General features: G+C 38.5%; 1 protein-coding gene across 6 annotated transcripts in view; it reads left to right on the top strand.

Annotated features, from left to right (window-relative positions):
• Positions 1–19699, top strand: part of BTBD1 (BTB domain containing 1) — a 51926-nt gene that overhangs the window by 14139 nt on the left and 18088 nt on the right. For 3 of the 6 annotated variants that reach the window (XR_011562585.1, XM_070775226.1, XM_070775224.1), the window contains exons 2-6: positions 1157–1313; positions 2221–2295; positions 2714–2758; positions 5964–6069; positions 13404–13601. Coding sequence is in view for 5 of the 6 variants with exons in the window: in XM_070775226.1 (XP_070631327.1) it covers positions 1157–1313; positions 2221–2295; positions 2714–2758; positions 5964–6069; positions 13404–13601 (581 nt within the window). In the remaining variant the exon portion in view is untranslated. The remainder of the gene's footprint in view (positions 1–1156; positions 1314–2220; positions 2296–2713; positions 2759–5963; positions 6070–13403; positions 13602–19699) is intronic. The other 3 variants (XM_070775225.1, XM_070775227.1, XM_070775228.1) reach the window with 3 other exon arrangements.

Below are 19699 nucleotides of genomic sequence, written 5' to 3' on the forward strand. Positions count from 1 at the left end.
CCAGGGGATCTTCCCTACCCAGGGATCAAACCCCGGGTCTCCTGCATTGCAGGGAGATTCTTTACCATCTGAACCACCAGGGAAGGATGGGAGTGAACAGCTTCCACTGGAAGTAGTTGTAAGGATAATGATCTTATTGGAGGGATGCCAGCATTTGGTTAAAGTGGGAAGTTGGGGGATGTAACCAGCTAGAATTTGATCTTGGGCAGTGATTCTGGCCACCAGAATAGAGAAATTGAAAAGCAAAGAAAAGGGACATGAACTAGAACCTCCTTTCCTCACTCACTCTACTGTATAGTGTTCTGAAAGATATTCATGGTTCTAAGTCTTAATACGTATTGCTAAAATAAAATACTTGTTCTCAATGCCTTATTTCTCCAGCACCCTCAGCTGCTCTGAGTGTAACTGAGAATTGGGCAGTAAGCTCAAGGGTCTCTGAGGAACGGCAGAAGAACTAAAATGAATATGCAGTAGCTTCAGTATAATTCAGCAGGAACTGCCCAGGTCTTCTCTGAGATTCTTATCCTCTATGTGTACTTCTAGGAATCTGATTTATCTAGTAACAGGTAGAATCAGCTCCTGAGGCGGTGGGTAAGGTGGTATTGGTTTGGTAGTATTTCAAGAGAAAATTGGACTTATATACCCAAAAGCACATAGCAGTATGGGGTTATTTAAGATATCATTAAACTGTTTTATTCTTCTGAACCCCTGTACTCTAGTCTTTGGTCATAATACTAATTCTGGGATAATAAGGAAAGGTTAAAAGATGCCCAGAATAAGAAGATACCATCATCAGGAAATAAATGGATGTTTTGACATTTAGAGATGTGAACTTAAGCTGTCTGTAAGTTTGTTTAAGTGAACATTTTTTGATGAAGAAGAGAGAAAGCTGCTCTGGAGTGCTAAAAGGCCTTTAAAAATTTGGCTTGAAGACTTAACTTTAGTCTCTATAAATGGAGACTGCCTACCTCTCAGGATTGAGTCAGAGTAAAATGAGGTGATGTATGTGCAAATAACCTGGGAAGTCTGATGTGCTTTTCAAGTTATTTTTCACTTTGCTCATTATCTTTTCAAATATTCCTCAGAGACTTAACTCCAATGGATTGCTTGTCTAAAACCCTCCTGACTGTCTCTGCAATTTCCACTTGCTTCCCAGATTTCTGTATTCAGATGAAGTTCAAATTGGCCCAGAAACAGTTATGACGACTCTTTATACGGCTAAGAAGTATGCAGTCCCAGCCTTGGAAGCTCATTGTGTGGAATTTCTCACCAAACATCTCAGGGCAGATAATGCCTTCATGTTACTTACGCAGGTAAGTTGATGTAGCTAAGGTATGTATCTTTTAACTTTAAAAATTGTGTTTAATTGTATATGAATGTTTAATATTTCCTGGAGAATTAGTCTGAGATCATCCTTTTTAAAGCATATGAAGTCTTCTGATTTCATTGAGGGAAATATATCAGGTTCATGTGATTTTAGAATAGAAAAACAAAGTAGAGTTAATGTATCATATAGGTGAAGAAACTGAAGAAAGTGTTAGTCACTCAGTTGTGTCCAACTCTTTGAGACCCCACGGACTGTAGCCCATCAGGCTCATCTGTCCGTGGAATTCTCCAGGCAAGGATACTGGAGTGGGTTGCCATTCCCTTCTGCAAGGGATCTTCCTGACCCAAGGATCAAACCCAGGTTTCCTGCATTGCAGGCATCGCAAGCAGGTTCTTTACCGTCTGAGCCAAGCCTTAATGTAAATAGGGTGTTTCATCTCTGTAAAGTTACATAGCTGTATAGGGTTGGAGTTGAGAGTAGTGTCCAGCGTTGTTTCTGCTGTGATTGAGAGTAGGAGAGTATGAAGCTTTCTGGACCTTAGTGCTCTATTTTTGTTGGGTCTGAAATTAACATTGAGTATTTCAAGTCCAGAGCACTTGTAAGAATTACTGTATTCTGTCAGCTTGGTGACCCACTTCTGGAGGGTTTAGAATTTATTTTTATTTTTGAACACCAAAAACATTTTGTATTGGGGTATAGCCAATTAACAATGTTGGGATACTTTCAGTTGAACAGCGAAGGGCTCAGCCGTAGATATACATGTATCCATCCTCCCTCAGACTCCCCTCCCATCCACACTGGGACAAAACATTGAGCAGAGTTCCATGTGCTATATAATAGGTTTTTGTTGGTTATCCATTTTTAATATAGCAATGTGTACATGACTTTTCCAGAGTCCTCAACTGTACCTTCCCTCTGGCAACCATGAGTTTTCTAAATCTTTCTGTGAGTCTCTTTGTGTTTTGAAAGTAAGTTCATTTGTATCATTTCTTTTTTCATTCTACATGTAAGGGATGTCATATGATATTTTGGAGAAGTTAAAATTTAAGAATATTCTTTCTTTGACACTTATGAAAATTTTCAACGAGTATACTTTAAATACAGAAAAGTGCACACATCATGATACGTGTATAGTCTGAATATTTACATACTGAACACATTTATGGAACCATTAACCAATTCTCAACATACACTATCTAGCACTTGTTAAATGCCTATAATCTGAGCTTCATACTTGAGATATAAGTAAATCGATTTTTTTTTTCTTAGATAAGGTAATGATACCCTTTTACGAATTGTTTACAAAAATCCTAAGCTAGTCTGTAACTCAGTGCCAGGTGGTGAATTGTGTCCTCAGAATTCACATGTTGAAATTTTAATCCCCAGGACCCTCAGAATGTGACCTTACTTGGAGATAGGGTCTTTACAGAGGTGAGAGAGTTAAAATGAGGGGGGTGGGGGGGATGTCTAAGTTGATAATATGTAATCCTGCTGAATATTAGTAGTGGAAATAATCACAGATATTCCTTAACTTAACCCTCTCATTTTCCACATGAAAAAACTAAAACCTGACTAGTTAACTACCTGCCCAGAGTCTCACAACAGGCTGGGTGGAGTCAGACTTGTTTCCCATTGTGCATGCATTCTGTCACATCACAAATGATGATACTTCTTTTTGTAAATCTTTGGTCATTGAGTATTTATAGTTACAGAAGAAAGAACATGCTGATGTCACCTCTTCTTGGACATAATCACAGAACTCCATGTCTGTGTGTATTGTACACCAGACACAGGTTATTCCATTTGTATATATTATCACATTTACTCCTTCTTTAAGCTGTGATGATATTTATTATTATTATTATCCCCCTTTCAAAGATGAAATAGAAGCTTAAAGAGGTAAATGTCTAACGTAAGGTAAGATAGCAAGTGGTAAAAGGTCTCAACCTTAAACCAGTAGAGTATGGTGATATTGATAATAACTGCAAGATGTATTGAGTGACTTAGTGTGTGCCAGGTCCCATTCTAAATACTTGGTATGCATTAATTCATTTAATCTTTACAATAACTTTAGGAGTTGTAGCTATCCTCGGTGAAGATTTTCTTATCATCCCCTTTTTATATAGAAGCACAGAGAGGTGAAATAACTCAATAAAGATTATATAACTAACAAGTGATATCTGTTGTTCAGTTGCTAAGTCTCATCCGACTCTTTTGCGACCGACCCCATGGAATGAAGCCCGCCAGGCTCCTCTGTCCGTGGGATTTCCCAGGCAAAAATACTGGAGTGGGTTGCCATTTCCTTCTCCAGGGCATCTTCCTGACCGGGGAATCACTTGCATCTCCTGCATTGGCAGGTGGATTCTTTACCACTTGCATTTTTTTTTTTCCTTTTCTGAACTTGTGATGAAAATCTAATGAAGAAGTTGATCATCATGATTCTTTGTTGTCTGAAGAATTTTATTGTGTGTGAAGAGGGTCACTTAACTACTTTCATTTTTTTTAATTCAGTCATAAAATTTAGAAACCAGTAGGACTTTCCTAGCTGTCCAGTGGTTAAGGCTCCGAGCTTCTACTGCAGAGGGCTTGGGTCAGATGGATCCCTGGCTGGGAAACTAGGATCCCATGTGCTACACGATGTGACCATAAAAAGAAAAATTAGAAGCCAATAAATTAAACTTTGACAATGAAAATCCACTTTCTAGTTCAGTAAGCCAAAGTCATCTGTATACTTTTGCTCAACATGTATCTTACTTTCTTTTGCTTACCATTAAGTTTCTGGGATTCATTCCTGTTGTTATAGATCTACACACAGCAATATGGGCCTGAAAGTCTGCATTTCTAACAGACTTTCAGATGATGCTGGTGCTTCTGAACCTCATTTTGAGTAGCAAGGCTTAACATATGTCACTGAGGAAGAAAGGAACTTTTCAGTGCTTTGTTGGTCTTAGAACTCAACATTACTCCAGATTTTTCTTTGGTGGGGTCATGTGAATTAGCCCATGAATTGTCATGTGAATGTCTTGTTCCTGCCAAGTGAATCATTGAACTGAGCATGTTCATTTACTTGAGAGGACCTATGCCAGCATCCCTCTAAAACAAAGAACCAGTGTGCTGTCCCAGCGTGGATTACATAGGGAATACACTCTGGGGCAATATAGTCATTAAAAATAGTGCCACACTCAAATTTAGAGAAAACTAGTTTTACTCCAAAGTAGCAGCAGTAGATTCCCAGGCAAATATGACATCGTATTGAAAGACTGAAAATATTGCTACTCTGAATAAAATAACTTTTACCAAAAATTATTTTTCCTAAAAGTAAAATAATCCATTTTTCTGCATAAATACTAACTCAACTATAAACACTGAGTTGGCCAGCTAGAATATCTGCCAACATTAGAATTTTACTTACTTTTAAACTTGTTTTTTTGAATTATAATGTACATCCAGGTAAAGCACATATTATAAGTTTGACTTCTGACTTCTTAAAGCTCAGCTTTGCAGAAATCATATAGCAGTTGACTCTTGACCAACATGGCCTTGAACTTAGTGGTAAAAAATTACACATGTAAATTTTACCACTAAGTGGTAAAAACTAGTAAATAGTGCATGATTTGTGGTTGATTGAATTCACGGATATGGAAGAACCTCAGATGCAAAGGTCCAACTGTAAGTTCTGTGTGGATTTTCAACTACACAGAGATCAGTGCCCCCAACCTGCAAGTTGTTCAAGGGTCAGCTGTATACTCTTTTGCTCAACATATACATTACTTCGTTATGCTTACCATTAAGTTTGTGGGATTCATTCCTATTGCTGTGTGTAGTTGTAGATCGTTCATTCTCATTGTATAATATCCTATCATGTGAATTTACTTATTTGCTTTGCTGTTTGTTAGGCCTCGTTTTTGCTTAGGTTCCCAGAACCTTAATGCTCTAAAATTTTTGTACTTTATTCTCTTCCCCCCAATCAAACAGGAAATGGTGGAAAAAATCTGTTTGTACTGGTATGCTTGACAATTGATGTTATCATTTAGTGAAAAGATCCTAAGACTGGGCTTTAAGGGCTGGCTTCTCCTGTGGCTCAGCTGGTTAAGAATCCGCCTGCAATCCAGGCGACCTGGATTCAATCCCTAGGTTGGGAAGATACCCTGGAGAAGGGAAAGGCTACCCACTCCAGTATTCTGGCCTGGAGAATTCCCTGGACTGTATAGTCTATGGGTCGTAAAGAGTCAGGCACAACTGAGCGATTTTCACTTTCACTTTGGAACATAGCTGGCTAGAATCAGTGCACCTCTCTGAGCCTCTCTTTTCTCATGTGTATAATGGGAAGATGTCTGCCTTATCTACCCTAGAGTGTTTCACTAAGGATCAAAATATGTAATATATAAGTGCATATATATACATATAAAAATAAAAATAACAGTTGTTAATGGTAATTGAATTGTTATCTTTTGGACATTTGTGCTTTTCGCTTTTATTTCGATTTTGAAATGAAAGTTTTAAGCATATTATAATTGTATTTTAAGTATGAGTTTTTATATAATTGGCAGTTATAACTGTTTACAGTATTACCGTTGAATATGGACAGTCTGAAGTTAGAATAACTGTGAAAATAACTATCTTTTTATATGTTTAGGCTCGTTTATTTGATGAACCTCAGCTTGCTAGTCTTTGTCTAGACACAATAGACAAAAACACAATGGATGCAATAAGTGCAGAAGGGTTTACTGATATTGACATAGGTAAGTTCACTGTGAATTAAAATGTTAACCTTTTAAGTACAGTAATGTGTTACTAGTGAGCCTTGTTGGCAGAGGAGCTGTTTTTAAATCAGTGGTTTTTCCAAGTGATTTTTAAGTTAGTCTCTTTAAGAGATTTGCTTTATTTTGCTGAAATAGTCCTAAAAGTCTTAACTACCTCATTGCCTTTTAAAAGATATCAGATCAAACAAATTTTCATGCTCACCATATGCATAGCATTGTATCAGGGCCCTATAAGAAATACAAAGATGGGTAAGATTTTTATTTTTTTTTCTTTAGGAAACTCATCTATTTGGAGAATCAGGGAAGAAATATGTGAAAATTAAGATTAAGACATTACATAGAAAAGATGACATATGGCAAAATGTCTTTTTTCCTTTTTGGAACTAGATACATAGAAAATAATTACTATGCAAATCCAAAATGTGAATAGAGCTCCTCATAATGGGATGTTAGGAGAATCTTGGCACAGGAAGTTCTGACATGGGCCTTAGGGAATGGATAGTATTTGGGTAATGAAGAGGGGAGGGCATTAGAGGCAGGTAGAACCACATGAAGAAAGCGTGTGTAGAGGATGGGCAGTGCAGGGCAAGTGAAATCCAGGGTGTGGGGGCCATGTAGTCACAGGCCCAGGAGTTTGAATTTTGTCATGTAGGGTAGCAGAAAGAGCGGATCCAGCCTATAACTCTAAATATCATCATCATCTAATGAGCTCAAAATATCTTTTATCTTATACTGGGCTCCAAATTTGTGTAGCCAACTATTTACTTTACATCTTCATTTGGAGCTTTTATAGGCATTTCCAATAGCACAGCTAAAAGAAAGCCATTGATTGTCCCATACTCCCTGTTGTCTTTTCTGTTCCTTTCCAGTGTTGTTGTTGTTGTTGTTGTTGTTTTAACTCTTCCTTAATGGCACCACCATGCATAACTAAAAACCTAGAAGTTATTTTTAACTACTCTCTTTCATACCCCACATGCAGTTTATCAGCACATGTTCTCTGCTCTCCAGTCAAAATGTATGCTGAGGAAATTCCTGGTGATCCAGTGGCTAAGAGTTGGTGCTTTCATTGCTGGGCCCAGGTTCAGTCCCTGGTCGGAGAACTAAAATATGACAAGCTGTATGGTGCAGCCCACATCCCACCCCCCTAAAAAATAGTATCCTGAGTTCTGACTATGTCTTACTTTGTCTGTTGGTCCCACCTGGTCTAAGTCACTGTTCTCATTCACCTGGATAAGCTCTGTGCTCTCCTGTTGTCTCCCTGCTGCCACTCACTCTTTTTTTTACTTTATTTTTATTTTTTATTGGAGTATAATTGCTTTACAATGCTGTATTGGTTTCTACCATATGACATTGTGAATTAGCTATCAGTGTGTGTGTGTACCCTCCCTCTTGTGCCTCCCTCCCACCCCTTTAGGTCATCACAGAGCACCTAGCTGTGCTCCCTGTGCGATACAGCATCTTCCCACTGGCTATCTGTTTGCATACGATGAGGTGTATGTTTCAGTGCTACTCTTTCAACCCGTCCCACCCTCTCCTTCCCCTATTGTGTCCACAATTCCCACAGACACATCTGTGTCTATTCCTGCCCTGCAGATAGGTTCATCAATACCATTTTTCTAGAGTCCATATATATGCATTAATGTATGAATATTTATTTTTCTCTTTCTTGCATTTCACTCTGTATAACAGTCTCTAGGTTCATCCACCTCAGATCAACTGACTCAAGTTTCTTCCTTTTTATGGCTGAGCAATATTCCATTGTATATGTGTACTGCAACTTCTTTATCCATTCATCTGTTGGTGGACATCTATGTTGCATCCGTGTCCTGGCTATTATAAATAGTGCTGCAGTGAACATTGAGGTACAGGAGTATTTCTGAATTACGGTTTTCTTATGGTATATGCCCAGTAGTGGGATTGCTGGGTCAAGTTGTTTCGTCGCTCAGTTGTGTCCAACTGTGACCCCGTGAACTGCAGCACACTAGGCTTCCTGTCCTTCTCTGTCTCTTGGAGTTTGCTCAGACTCATGTCCATTGAGTCAGTGATGCCATCCAACCATCTCGTCCTCTGTCACCCCCTTTTCCTCCTGCCCTCAGTCTCTCCCAGCATCAGGGTCTTTTCCAGTGAGTTGGCTCTTCACATCAAGTGGCCAAAGTATTGGAGCTTCAGCATCAGTTCTTCCAGGGTTGAATATGCAGGGTTGATTTTCTTTAGGATTGACTGGTTTGATCTCCTTGCTATTCAAGGGACTACAGAGTCTTCTCCAGCTGGGTCATAATGGTAGTTTTATTCCTAGTTTTTAAAGGAATCTCCATACTGTTCTCCATAGTGGCTGTATCAATTTACATTCCCACCAACAATGCAAGAGTGTTCCCTTTTCTCCACACCCTCTCCAGCATTTATTGTTTGTAGATTTTTTGATGATGGTCATTCTGACTGGTATGAGATGATACCTTTTTGTGGTTTTGATTTGCATTTGTCTAATAGCGAGCAATGTTGAGCATCTTTTTGTGTGTGTGTTGGCCATCTGTATGTCTTCTTTGGAGAAATGTCTGTTGAGGTCTTCTGCCCATTTTTTGATTGGGTTGTTTGTGTTTCTGATATTGAGCTGCAAGAGCTGCTTAAATTTTGGGCACTAATCCTCTGTCTGTTGCTTCATTTGCAGTTATTTTCTCCCAACCTGAGGGTTGTCTTCTCATCTTGTCCACTCACTCCTGCTTTCATCCTGTCCATTCTCTACACAGCAGCAAATTATATCACCTCGGCTTCCAGTGTCTTCCCACTGCAATTAGAGTAAGATTCAAATCACTTACAAAACTTACAAGATCCTGCATGATTAGGCCTTTTATTAGGGTAGGCCACGCTTGGGCATGGTGTTCATAACAGATATACCCCAAAATGCAAGCTCAACACATTTGCACAGATAAACCCCCCAAATGCATACTGTTTCCAACACAAAGAAATTGATTTCACACTCACACAGCAGTCCGAGGCAGTATCCCTGGCCAGTGATTAGCTTTCTGCTACTTCCTGTGGCTGAGTTATTATCTGTACCTTGCTGACAGATGGGAAAACACCCAACGTTTTATGAGCTTTGGCCTTGAAATGGCACCCTCGTTTTGGCTCTTACTTCACTGGACAGAATTCAGTCACCAGACCTCTCCTCACTTCAGGGGAGGTGAGGAGATGCACATGATTCACATCCCAGGAAGAAGAGAAAACAGAAGTTTTGTAAAGAGCTGGCAGTCATTACTTACCCTCTCTCTCTCTCACCTGTCCCCTGCCATTCTTTTCCTCATTCGCTGTGTTCCATATACACTGGCCACAGTTATTTTGATTTTTTGAGCCTTTGTATTTGTTATTCCTTTTGATTGGAATCCTTTTCCCCACTCTAAATCTTTGTATTATTGTTGTTCAGTCACTCAGTCGTGTCTTACTCTGCAACCCCATGGACTGCAGCATGCTGGGCCTCCCTGTCCTTCACTATTTCCCAAAGTTTGCTCAGACTCATGTCCACTGAGTAAGTGATGCCATCCAACCATCTCATCCTCTGTTGCCCCCTTCTCCTCATGCCCACAATTTTTCCCAGCTTTAGGGTCTTTTCCAATGAGTTGGCTCTTTGCATCAGATGACCAAAGTATTGGAGCTTCTTTGTATGGCTACCTCTTTCTGATCATTCAGATCTTAGGTTAAAGGAGACCTGAGATGCGCCATCTCACACCTACTTAAAGTAGATACCACATTCCCCTAAACAATCCCTGTTCCATTATTCAGATTTATTTTTCTCTTAATATGTATCACTCTCTGAATATCTTGTCTGGGTCTTTGTTTATGTATATGTTGATTGTCGACCTTCCCCTTCTAGATTGTAAACTTCTTAAACTCTAAACTCCTTTGTCTTGTTTACCACTATACCTTCAACACTGAAAGCAGTAGAACACAATACGTGTTCAGTTAATATTTGTTAGACTGATTGGCTGTGTCTAGAATGTTGCCTTTCCTTCCCATCTTGGCTGGTTCTTACTCAGTCTTCATGTCTTGGCTCAGATTATAACTCTGCAGAGACTCCTTTCTTAAAAGCTGCAACCCTCCCCCTTCCATGAAATTTAATATATTCCTGTTTACAGTAACATCTCTGTCTTGGTTTGCCTGTCTATTGCGTATTATCGTGGGAAGGATTTATACTCTTCCTGCATTATCCTGAAGGGCAGGCACTACATTAGGTTCCTCCCCAGCACCTGCACATTGTGTGCTCTTGAGTTTTTGTTGAGTTACTGGATGTTTGAGAGCCCTGAACACTCCACCTGTTGGCAAGGAAGCATGACTCAGTCCCTGTTTCTTTCCTTTGAAGGGGCATCAGGTGCTCCACTTCAGTCCACTCATGTGAAATAATGCTGCTGGCATCAGGGTGACTCACTCCAAGAAGCTGTTTTGTAAATAGCTTCTACATTAGTCATGCCATTGGGTCCTGGAAGTCTTGAAGTAGCTCCTTGCACAGGATGAAAACCCCATAAATATTTGTTGATTGAATTTGACTCGGCAGTGGTTTATATTAAACCCAGTATTGTATTATGTATATAAATATAATCTTATGTGCTTTCATGATCTTTATTAGGCTCTCAGCTGTCATTTCTTATTATAACACATCCATCAATAGAAGACCTGTGTGTTCTCACCTCATAGTCTAGTTTGTCTGAAGTGTACTTGTTAAGACTTGGGAATGAAAGAGCAGTCTAGGAGCTGAGAGGAAGCAAGCCCTGGCTTCAGGAGCTTTTTTTCAATAGCTGTTTTACATTCTGGGGGTGCTTTTTCTCCTCTGGCGTTTGAATATGTGCTCTAGAGGGATATGCTTACCTTTTTACAAGTAGTGAGATACTGTTTCTCTTGCAGCATTCTGTCAAAGGAAAAAGATAATATATCCTTTGAAAGAACAGAATCAATTTACATTATGCCAGGGGCAGTATAATGTGCCTTTTTTTTTTTAAGTCTTTAAGTTTCTGTGTTTATCTTTTCTGCAGTTACTAGCATACAAGGTAGCATACAATGTAAGTTGGAAGTTGTCTATTTTTCTATTGAATGATTAAATATTATGGTAATGATGTTTTCCTAATTCTACAACTATTGAGGTATACTGATTTACATTCATTTTCTGGGTTTTCCTGGGGCCTTAGTTTATACACATCTACTCAGCTGTTAGAGAAGAAAAAAGCTTGAGTTTATGAAAATCAAAGGATTATGTTTAACCTTTTCATTTTTAACATACTCTTGAGCCCCTTCTGTGTTCTAGGGACTGTGACGTCTTTGCTGGAATGATACCTTTGTTTGTTATTAAATCTATATTTGGTTCTGGTATGAATGTGTAGGCCACTGCAGAATAAAATTTTGTTTTTAACAAATTTTTCTGAGGTGTGTGTTTCTGGGCAATTTAACTGTATTTTAATGTTTTCATTGATTTCTACAATATAGCATCCTCATTTTTATTTAAACTTAAAATACAATTGTTAGATATTTTGTAATAGTGCCTACTGTATTGAGGGTCTTTGGAAAATCTTGAACAATCTCTTTTTTTTTTTTTTAAAGAAACAAAGCTTTCATTTTGGCCATTTGAGAAAGATACCTAAAAAATGTTTTACTTTGCTTGTCCTTATTAAACAATACATATTGACTATAAGATTCTTCTGGTTATTAGTAGTCATTAGTATCAGTATCAGTTATTGTAAACTGAAGCCATCAGGTCTCTGAAGTTCTTTTAACATCTCTCTCTCTTTGTGTAGAAGACTCCACACCGTCCTTTTCAAGTACTTCTGTCTACTTTTCAGAGTTTTCCTCTCTTCTTGTCCCTGTTAGATTGCAGCATGTCATCTCGTGTTAATGAGTTAGCCTCTAAAGCCCTTTTCTCTGAACTTACTGCTTCTGGTCTACTGTAGCTTAAAAATAACTCAGCCTATTTTAATTTTGCCCATGATAAGAGGAAAGGATTCTGAGTGAGGGCCTGAGTTACGGTCATGACATTTATACTCAGATGTCAAATAGGACTTCAGACTTAGTACGTCCAAAATTAAACTTCAGCCTCTCCCCACTTCCTCTCCCCACCCTACTTCTGCATAGTTGCTCTCATCTCAGTTGGTGCCACTGTCAGCCCGCCATTGCTTACCATCAACCTGAAAGTTACCCTGGACTTAGGCTTCCTGTCACCCCTTTATCCAATCTGTTAGGAAGTCTCCTGTCTCCTTTCAGAATATACCGTGAATCCTATCATTTTTCACCACTTCTGTCTGGTCCAAGCCACCATCACCTCTCACCTGGAACCCCACAAGAAGCTCCCTACTGATAGTGTTTCCACTTTTGCCTCTGTTACCATCTCTTCTCATCACAGCTTCCAGAGTGGTCCTTGTAGAGCATAAAATGTCACAGCCCAATACCCTCCAGAGAGGTTCCTTTTTCACTCAAAAGCCAAATGATCTGCAGGATGCCTTATGAATGCATCCTGCTTCCCCCGTGTTCTAGCTTCCTCACCTCCTACTTTCCCCTCTTGCTTACTCACTTCCCACCACACTGGCCTCCTGGTTCTTCCTCCGACACGCCAGGCACACCCTCATAAGAGACCCTTCACACTGGCTGGTCCTGGAGTGCTGCTTCTCTTGAGATGTCTATCTGGCCTACCAACCCTGACCTAAAGCCTCCTTCAGATCTTAGCTCACATGAGGCCAATCCAAACCATCCTGTTTTAAGCTCCATTTCTGATTATTCCACTTACCCTGCTATTTTTTCCTACATTTCTTATTTGACACATTATAACTTACTTATGTGTATTTAATGTTTCTCCCATTAGAATGTAAGCTCCATGAAGGAAAGAATTTTTAAACCTTTTTGTTTAATGATGTATCCTTGGTGTCTAAAATAGTACCTGACACATTGTGAGTGGTTAATCAGAAATATTTGCTGAATGAATGAATTAACTGTAATCTGTAGACTCTATGAATTTGTTCATTACTGATTGGGAGCCTTTTACTCTGACTTATTATTCTTATCCTGGATATTTAAGTATGCTTGTAAATGGCATGAAATATATGAGGAGATACTGTATCTACATACATAGATATGATAATAAGTTCAATATTAACTTTCTGGTAATTTTTTAAAGAATTCTTTGCAGTTCCTTTAATTCTTTAATATTTTTAAATGTAGAATCTATAGCTTTAAATAACCTATTTTTTATTGAGAGTTGAAATTTTAATATAAGCATATTTGTCAGTATTTTGTTAAATAGCAAAATATTCCTAATTTGACTTATTTTTGTAAATTACTTGTAGACACACTCTGTGCGGTTCTAGAAAGAGACACTCTAAGTATTAGAGAATGTCGACTTTTTGGAGCTGTTGTACGATGGGCAGAAGCAGAATGTCAAAGACAACAATTGCCTATGACCTTTGGAAACAAGCAGAAAGTTCTGGGGAAAGCACTGGCCTTGATCCGCTTCCCATTGATGACCATTGAGGAGTTTGCGGCAGGTAAGGCTGTAACTTGTCCAAAATCTACTTGAAACTATTGCAATGGGCAGTCAGTCTCCCTCTGCGAGAGAGAAAAAGAAGCTATTCATGTATATACATTTGTGTGTGTAATGTCCTCCAGTTCTCCTGATAGCCCTTGAAGATATATTGTAGGTTATATATACATAGAAGTTATACGGTATCTTATAGGTTTAAGAATGGAACCTGGGAGGGGTTAAGCACCTTACCCAGAGTTACAGTGACAGATCTTTCTGACCCTTAGGGTTGATGCTTCTTAGTTCTATGACCAGTTCTTATTTCCCATATCAAACCTGAGTATATTCTGCTTCTAAGTCATGGCCAGATTGATTTAAAAGAAAAAAATCTCATAATTGTTTACAGTTATACTTCTTTATGTTTATTGGCCATTTGCATTTTTTTCTTAACATTCATGACTTTTATTCTGTTGAGGTATTCAAATTTTTCTTATTATGTTCCAGTATTCTCCCAAGTTGTTGTTGCTGGTTGGAATCATTTTTTTCTTTCTGTAAATTGTTTATAACATCTACCTAGTACAGTGGATAAATACTGTGAACACACCTATGTAACCACACATACCACTTTATAGTACATTATCATATCCCTCCAGTCTCCTTCATGCATGTCTCTCCTAGTCTTTCATCTCCCTCCCAAAGGTGACTACTTTCTGGCTTCTATAAATGAGTTTTGTCTGTTTTTAAACTTACTATAAAGGAAGCCATGCATTCAGCATGTATTCTTTTGTGTGTGGCTTCTTTCTCTTGACATTATGTCTGTTAGATTCATCTACGTGGCTGTGTGTGGCACAACCACACACTTTTTCATTGCTGCATAGTCTGTATGGATGAACCATGATTTATTTATCCACTTTACTGTTGGGACGTTTGTGTTGTTTCTATATGGGACCATTGAGAACATTCTTATACCTGTGGCTTGGTGTCTATATGTGAACATTTCTATGAGTGGGAGCAGTATAATTGCAAAGTTGCAGAGTGTACATATGTTAGCATTGGTAGATCCTACCAAACAGTGGCCCAAAGTAGTTGTAACAGTTCACAGCCAAATACCAAACTTAGTCAAGTGTTCATTCCAGTTGCCTTATATCCTCTCCATTCAGTTCAGTCACTCAGTCGTGTCCAGCTCTTTGCGACCCCATGAATCGCAGCACGCCAGGCCTCCCTGTCTATCACCAACTCCCAGAGTTCACCCAAACTCATGTGCATCGAGTCGGTGATGCCATCCAGCCGTCTCATCCTCTGTTGTCCCCTTCTCCTCCTGCCCCCAATCCCTCCCAGCATCAGGGTGTTTTCCAATGAGTCAACTCTTCCCATGAGGTGGCCAAAGTATTGGAGTTTCAGCCTCAGTATCAGTCCTTCCAATGAACACCAAGGACTGATCTTCTTTAGGATGGACTAGTTGGATCTCCTTGCAGTCCAAGGGACTCTCAAGAGTCTTCTCCAGCACCACAGTTGAAAAGCATCAATTCTTTGGCGCTCAGCTTTCTTCACAGTCCAATTCTCACATCCATACATGACCACTGGAAAGACCATAGCCTTGACTAGATGGACCTTTGTTGGCAAAGTAATATCTCTGCTTTTTAATATGCTATCTAGGTTGGTGATAACTTTCCTTTCAAGGAGTAAGCGTCTTTTAATTTCATGGCTGCAGTCACCATCTGCAGTGATTTTGGAGCCCAGAAAATTAAAGTCTGACACTGTTTCCCCATCTATTTGCCATGAAGTGATGGGACCGGATGCCATGATCTTAGTTTTCTGAATGTTGAGCTTTAAGCCAACTTTTTCACTCTCCTCTTTCACTTTCATCAAGAGGCTTTTGAGTTCCTCTTCAATTTCTGCCATAAGGGTGGTGTCATCTGCATATCTGAGGTTATTGATATTTCTCCCGGCAGTCTTGATTCCAGCTCGTGCTTCTTCCAACCCAGCGTTTCTCATGATGTACTCTGCATATAAGTTAAATAAGCAGGGTGACAATATACAGCCTTGACATACTCCTTTTCCTATCTAGAACCAGTCTGTTGTTCCCTGTCCAGTTCTAACTGTTGCTTCCTGACCTGCATATAGGTTTCTCAAGAGGCAAGTCAGGTGGTCTGGTATGCCTATCTCTTAAAGAATTTTCCACAGTTTCTTGTGATCCACACAGTCAAAGGCTTTGGCATAGTCAATAAAGCAGAAATAGATGTTCTTCTGGAACTCTCTTGCTTTTTCGATGATCCAGCAGATGTTGGCAATTTGATCTCTGGTTCCTCTGCCTTTTCTAAAACCAGCTTGAACATCTGGAAGTTCACGGTTCACGTATTGCTGAAGCCTGGCTTGGAAAATTTTGAGCATTACTTACCAGCGTGTGAGATGAGTGCAATTGTGTGGTAGTTTGAGCATTCTTTGGCATTGCCTTTCTTTGGGATTAGAATGAAAACTGACCTTTTCCAGTCCTGTGGCCACTGCTCAGTTTTCCAAATTTGCTGGCATGTTGAGTGCAGCACTTTCACAGCATCATCTTTCAGGATTTGAAATAGCTCAACTGGAATTCCATTACCTCCACTGGCTTTGTTCAGTGTATATAATCTGACAGAAGACTTGTATCCAGAATATGTTAGACACATATATAATGTGTGTATATATAGTTAATATCCCCCAGTCTGTGAATTGTCTTTTCATTATCTTAATGCTGTCTTTTTATAAATAGAAGATCTTAATTTTAATGAATTAATTTATCAATCTTTTTGTTTAAGGTGAAGGCTTTTTTTGTCTTCCTTAAGAAATTTTACCTGCCTCAAGGTGATAAAAGATATTCTCTTAAGTTTTCGTCTAGGAAGTTTATTGTTTTTCATTTAACTTTTCAGTCTGTAATCCAATTGGGTTTTTGTTTTTTGTGGTTTTTTCCCCCACACACGTGTGTGGTGTGAGGTTAGGGGTCAAGATTCATTTTTTCCCCATGTGACTATGGATTAAAAACTACCCTTGCCTCCATGCCCAGCAGTGCTAAAGTGACTCTTTGCAACCCCATGGACTTTAAGCCCTCCAGGTTCCTCTGTCCATGGAATTTTCCAGGCAAGAATACTGGAGTGGGTTGCCATTTCCTCCTCCAGGGGATCTTCATGACCCAGGGATTGAACCTACGACTCCCACATTGCAGGCTGCTGCTTTGCTGTCTGAGCCAGCGACAATGATAGTGAGAGTGAAACTTGCTCAGTGTCGGACTCTTTGTGACCCCATGGACTAATTCTCCAGGCCAGAATACTGGACTGGGCAGCCTTTCCCTTCTTCAGGGGGTCTCCCCAAACCAGAGATCGAACCCAGGTCTCCTGCATTGTAGGTGGATTCTTTATCAGCTGAACCACAAGGGAAGCCCAAGAATACTGGAGTGGGTAGCCTATCCCTTCTCCAGCGGATATTCCCTACCCAGGAATCAATCCGGGGTCTCCTGCCTTGCAGGCGGATTCTTTAGCAACTGAGCTACAGCAGTGCTAACTTTTGTAAATCAACTCACTATATATGAATGAATCTATTTCTGTAATATTTATTTGACTCTGCTGTTGTATTATTTATACTTGAACCAATCTGTGGAGTTTTCATTTCTGTAGTTTTAAAGTGAATTTTGAAATCTGATAGTGAAAATCCTCTAGCTTTGTTCTTCTGTATTATCTTGGCTATTCTTGGTCTTAAGTATTTTCATATAAACAATTTAAGCAGCTTTTTAGTTTCCACCCCAAAAAAAAGTCATGGGTTTCTGATTGGAATTGCATAGAATCCATTGATTGGTGTGGGAATAATTGATATTTTTATGATACTCTGTTTTCTAATCCATAAACTTTGATATAAGTCTTTAAACATTTCTCTTAGTAGTATTAATATTTGAGTTTTCTGGTAGCCGTCTTGCATATTTTTTGGTAGGTTTATTCTGTACATATTTGGCTTGCTAAATGTTATTATAGTGATTGTTTTTTTAATTTTCATGTCCTAATTAATTGTTTGCCAGTAGAAGTGCAGTTGGTTTTCCTGTATTGACTTTGTATCTAGTGACCTTGCTAAAATCACAAATTCTAATAATTCATTTGTAGTTCATTGTGCATAGTCTACATGTACAGTTAGGTGATCTGCAAACAATGATAATTCTGTTCTTTCCTTCTAATCCTTAAGACATTTCTTTTTCTTGCCTTACTGTATGACTTAGAAGCTTGAGCGTGCTAAGAGGTATGGATAAGTGGATATCTTGTATTATTTCATCTTAGGCAGAAAGTTTTCAGTATTTCCCAACAGAGGAATTTATGCTTGCTGTAAATTTTTTGTAGATAGCCTTTATTGGATTAAGAAAGTTTCCTTCTATTACTACTCTGCTAAGAGTTTTATTGTGAATTTTATCAAATGTTTCTCCTCTGTTGAGATAGTGATGCAGTTTTCCCCTTTAATTTTCTTAATATGGATTGTTTGATTTTCCAAGTTAAACCTTTGGATTCCTTACATAAACCAGACTTGGTTGTCATGCATTATTCTTTTTATATATTACTAGATCCTCTTTACCAAATTTAAAAAATATTTTAAGGACTGCTTCATGAGTGAAATTAGTCTATAATTTTCCTTTCTTGTAATGAAATTATCAGATTTTTGATTATCAAGTTTATGCTGGACTCATACAAAACTAAGGAATATTTCTTTTTTCAGTATTCAAGAGTTTATATAAAATTGGTGCTATTTTTCCTTAAATGTTTAGGGCAACTCATCAGTGAAGCTATCTGGATCTAGTGTTTTCTTTGTGGAAGTATTTTAATTAGAGATACAATTTCTTGAGTAGAGTAAGACTTTTCAGGTTTCCTCTTTTTGTAACAGTTTCATCTAGACCTTTAATTTATTAATGTGAATTTCATAATATCCTTTTATTATCTCTGTGAAATCTAAATTATGTCCCCTATTTCATTTCTGATAGTGATTTATTGTGCCTTTAATCAGCCTTGCCTAGGAGTTTATCCATTTTGTTAGTTTTTTCCAAGAACTGACTTCTGGCTTTATTAATTTCTTTATATATGTTTTCCATTTCACTGATTTCTGCTTTTTTCTTTATTATTTCCTGTAATTTTAATTTGCTGGGGATTATTTACTTAGTCATTATGACTTTTTGAGATACACCCAAAACAGTGGCTTTCAACTTTATTCTTTTCATGTCTAGTTTTCTGTCTAAACATCCATTTTTCCCCCAGAAATTTTGATATGTTGTATTTTCATTGCCATTCAATACAAATTATTTTCATGGTAATTTTTTTTTTATCCAAGGGCTATAAATACATAGCTTAATTTTCAAATATTTGGGCATTTTTCTTCCCAACATTAAGACAGAAATTTCTCTTTAACTGTTTATCTCTTAGCAGCTCTTTTCTGCTTGTTTTCTTGGTGTCATGGTTTTCTCTTTCTTGTGCATAGCTTAGGAATTGACCAATACTTCAAGGAGAAGTCATGCACAAGATGTTGATCTTGTTTGTCTATTAAGTATTCTCCTCCAGATCATTGTCTGGCTGCCTTGGTGGCTTTTTGTCTCTTCAGTTGAGTGAGGACTGCAGTTTCTAGATTGCCCGTTTCTGTGTGACATTAAAGCTCTGTGAAGCAGATCAGCAAGTATTCCAAGGGGAAAGTGATGACAAATATAGGGCTTAATCTCCGTACACTTCGCTTCTGAAACACTGTCTCAGTTGTTCACTGTTAATGTGAAATAACTGTTTTATGTACTGTTTCATCTATGGTTCTCCAGGCAAGAATACCGGAGTGGGTAGCCATTCCCTTCTCCAGGGGATCTTCCCGACCCAGGGATCGAACCTGGGTCTCCTGCATTGCAGTCGGATTCTTTACCATCTGAGCCACCAGGGAAGCCCATAGTTGTTCTCAAACGTAGGCTGTTCCATCCCACAGACTTCTTAATATTTTTATGTAGTCAAATAACATTTCTTCTTTTGCTGTTGTGCATGCTGTTTTCTGTTGTGCATATTATTCTGTATTATATTTTTCAAAAATGTTTTGGGGAGAATTCCCTTTATATTCTCTTTTTTGCTACTGTGTGTGTTTAACACTTTTTTT

This window comes from Bos indicus, chromosome 21, assembly GCF_029378745.1.
Source record: "Bos indicus isolate NIAB-ARS_2022 breed Sahiwal x Tharparkar chromosome 21, NIAB-ARS_B.indTharparkar_mat_pri_1.0, whole genome shotgun sequence".
In the NCBI taxonomy this organism is placed as follows: Eukaryota; Metazoa; Chordata; class Mammalia; order Artiodactyla; family Bovidae; genus Bos; species Bos indicus.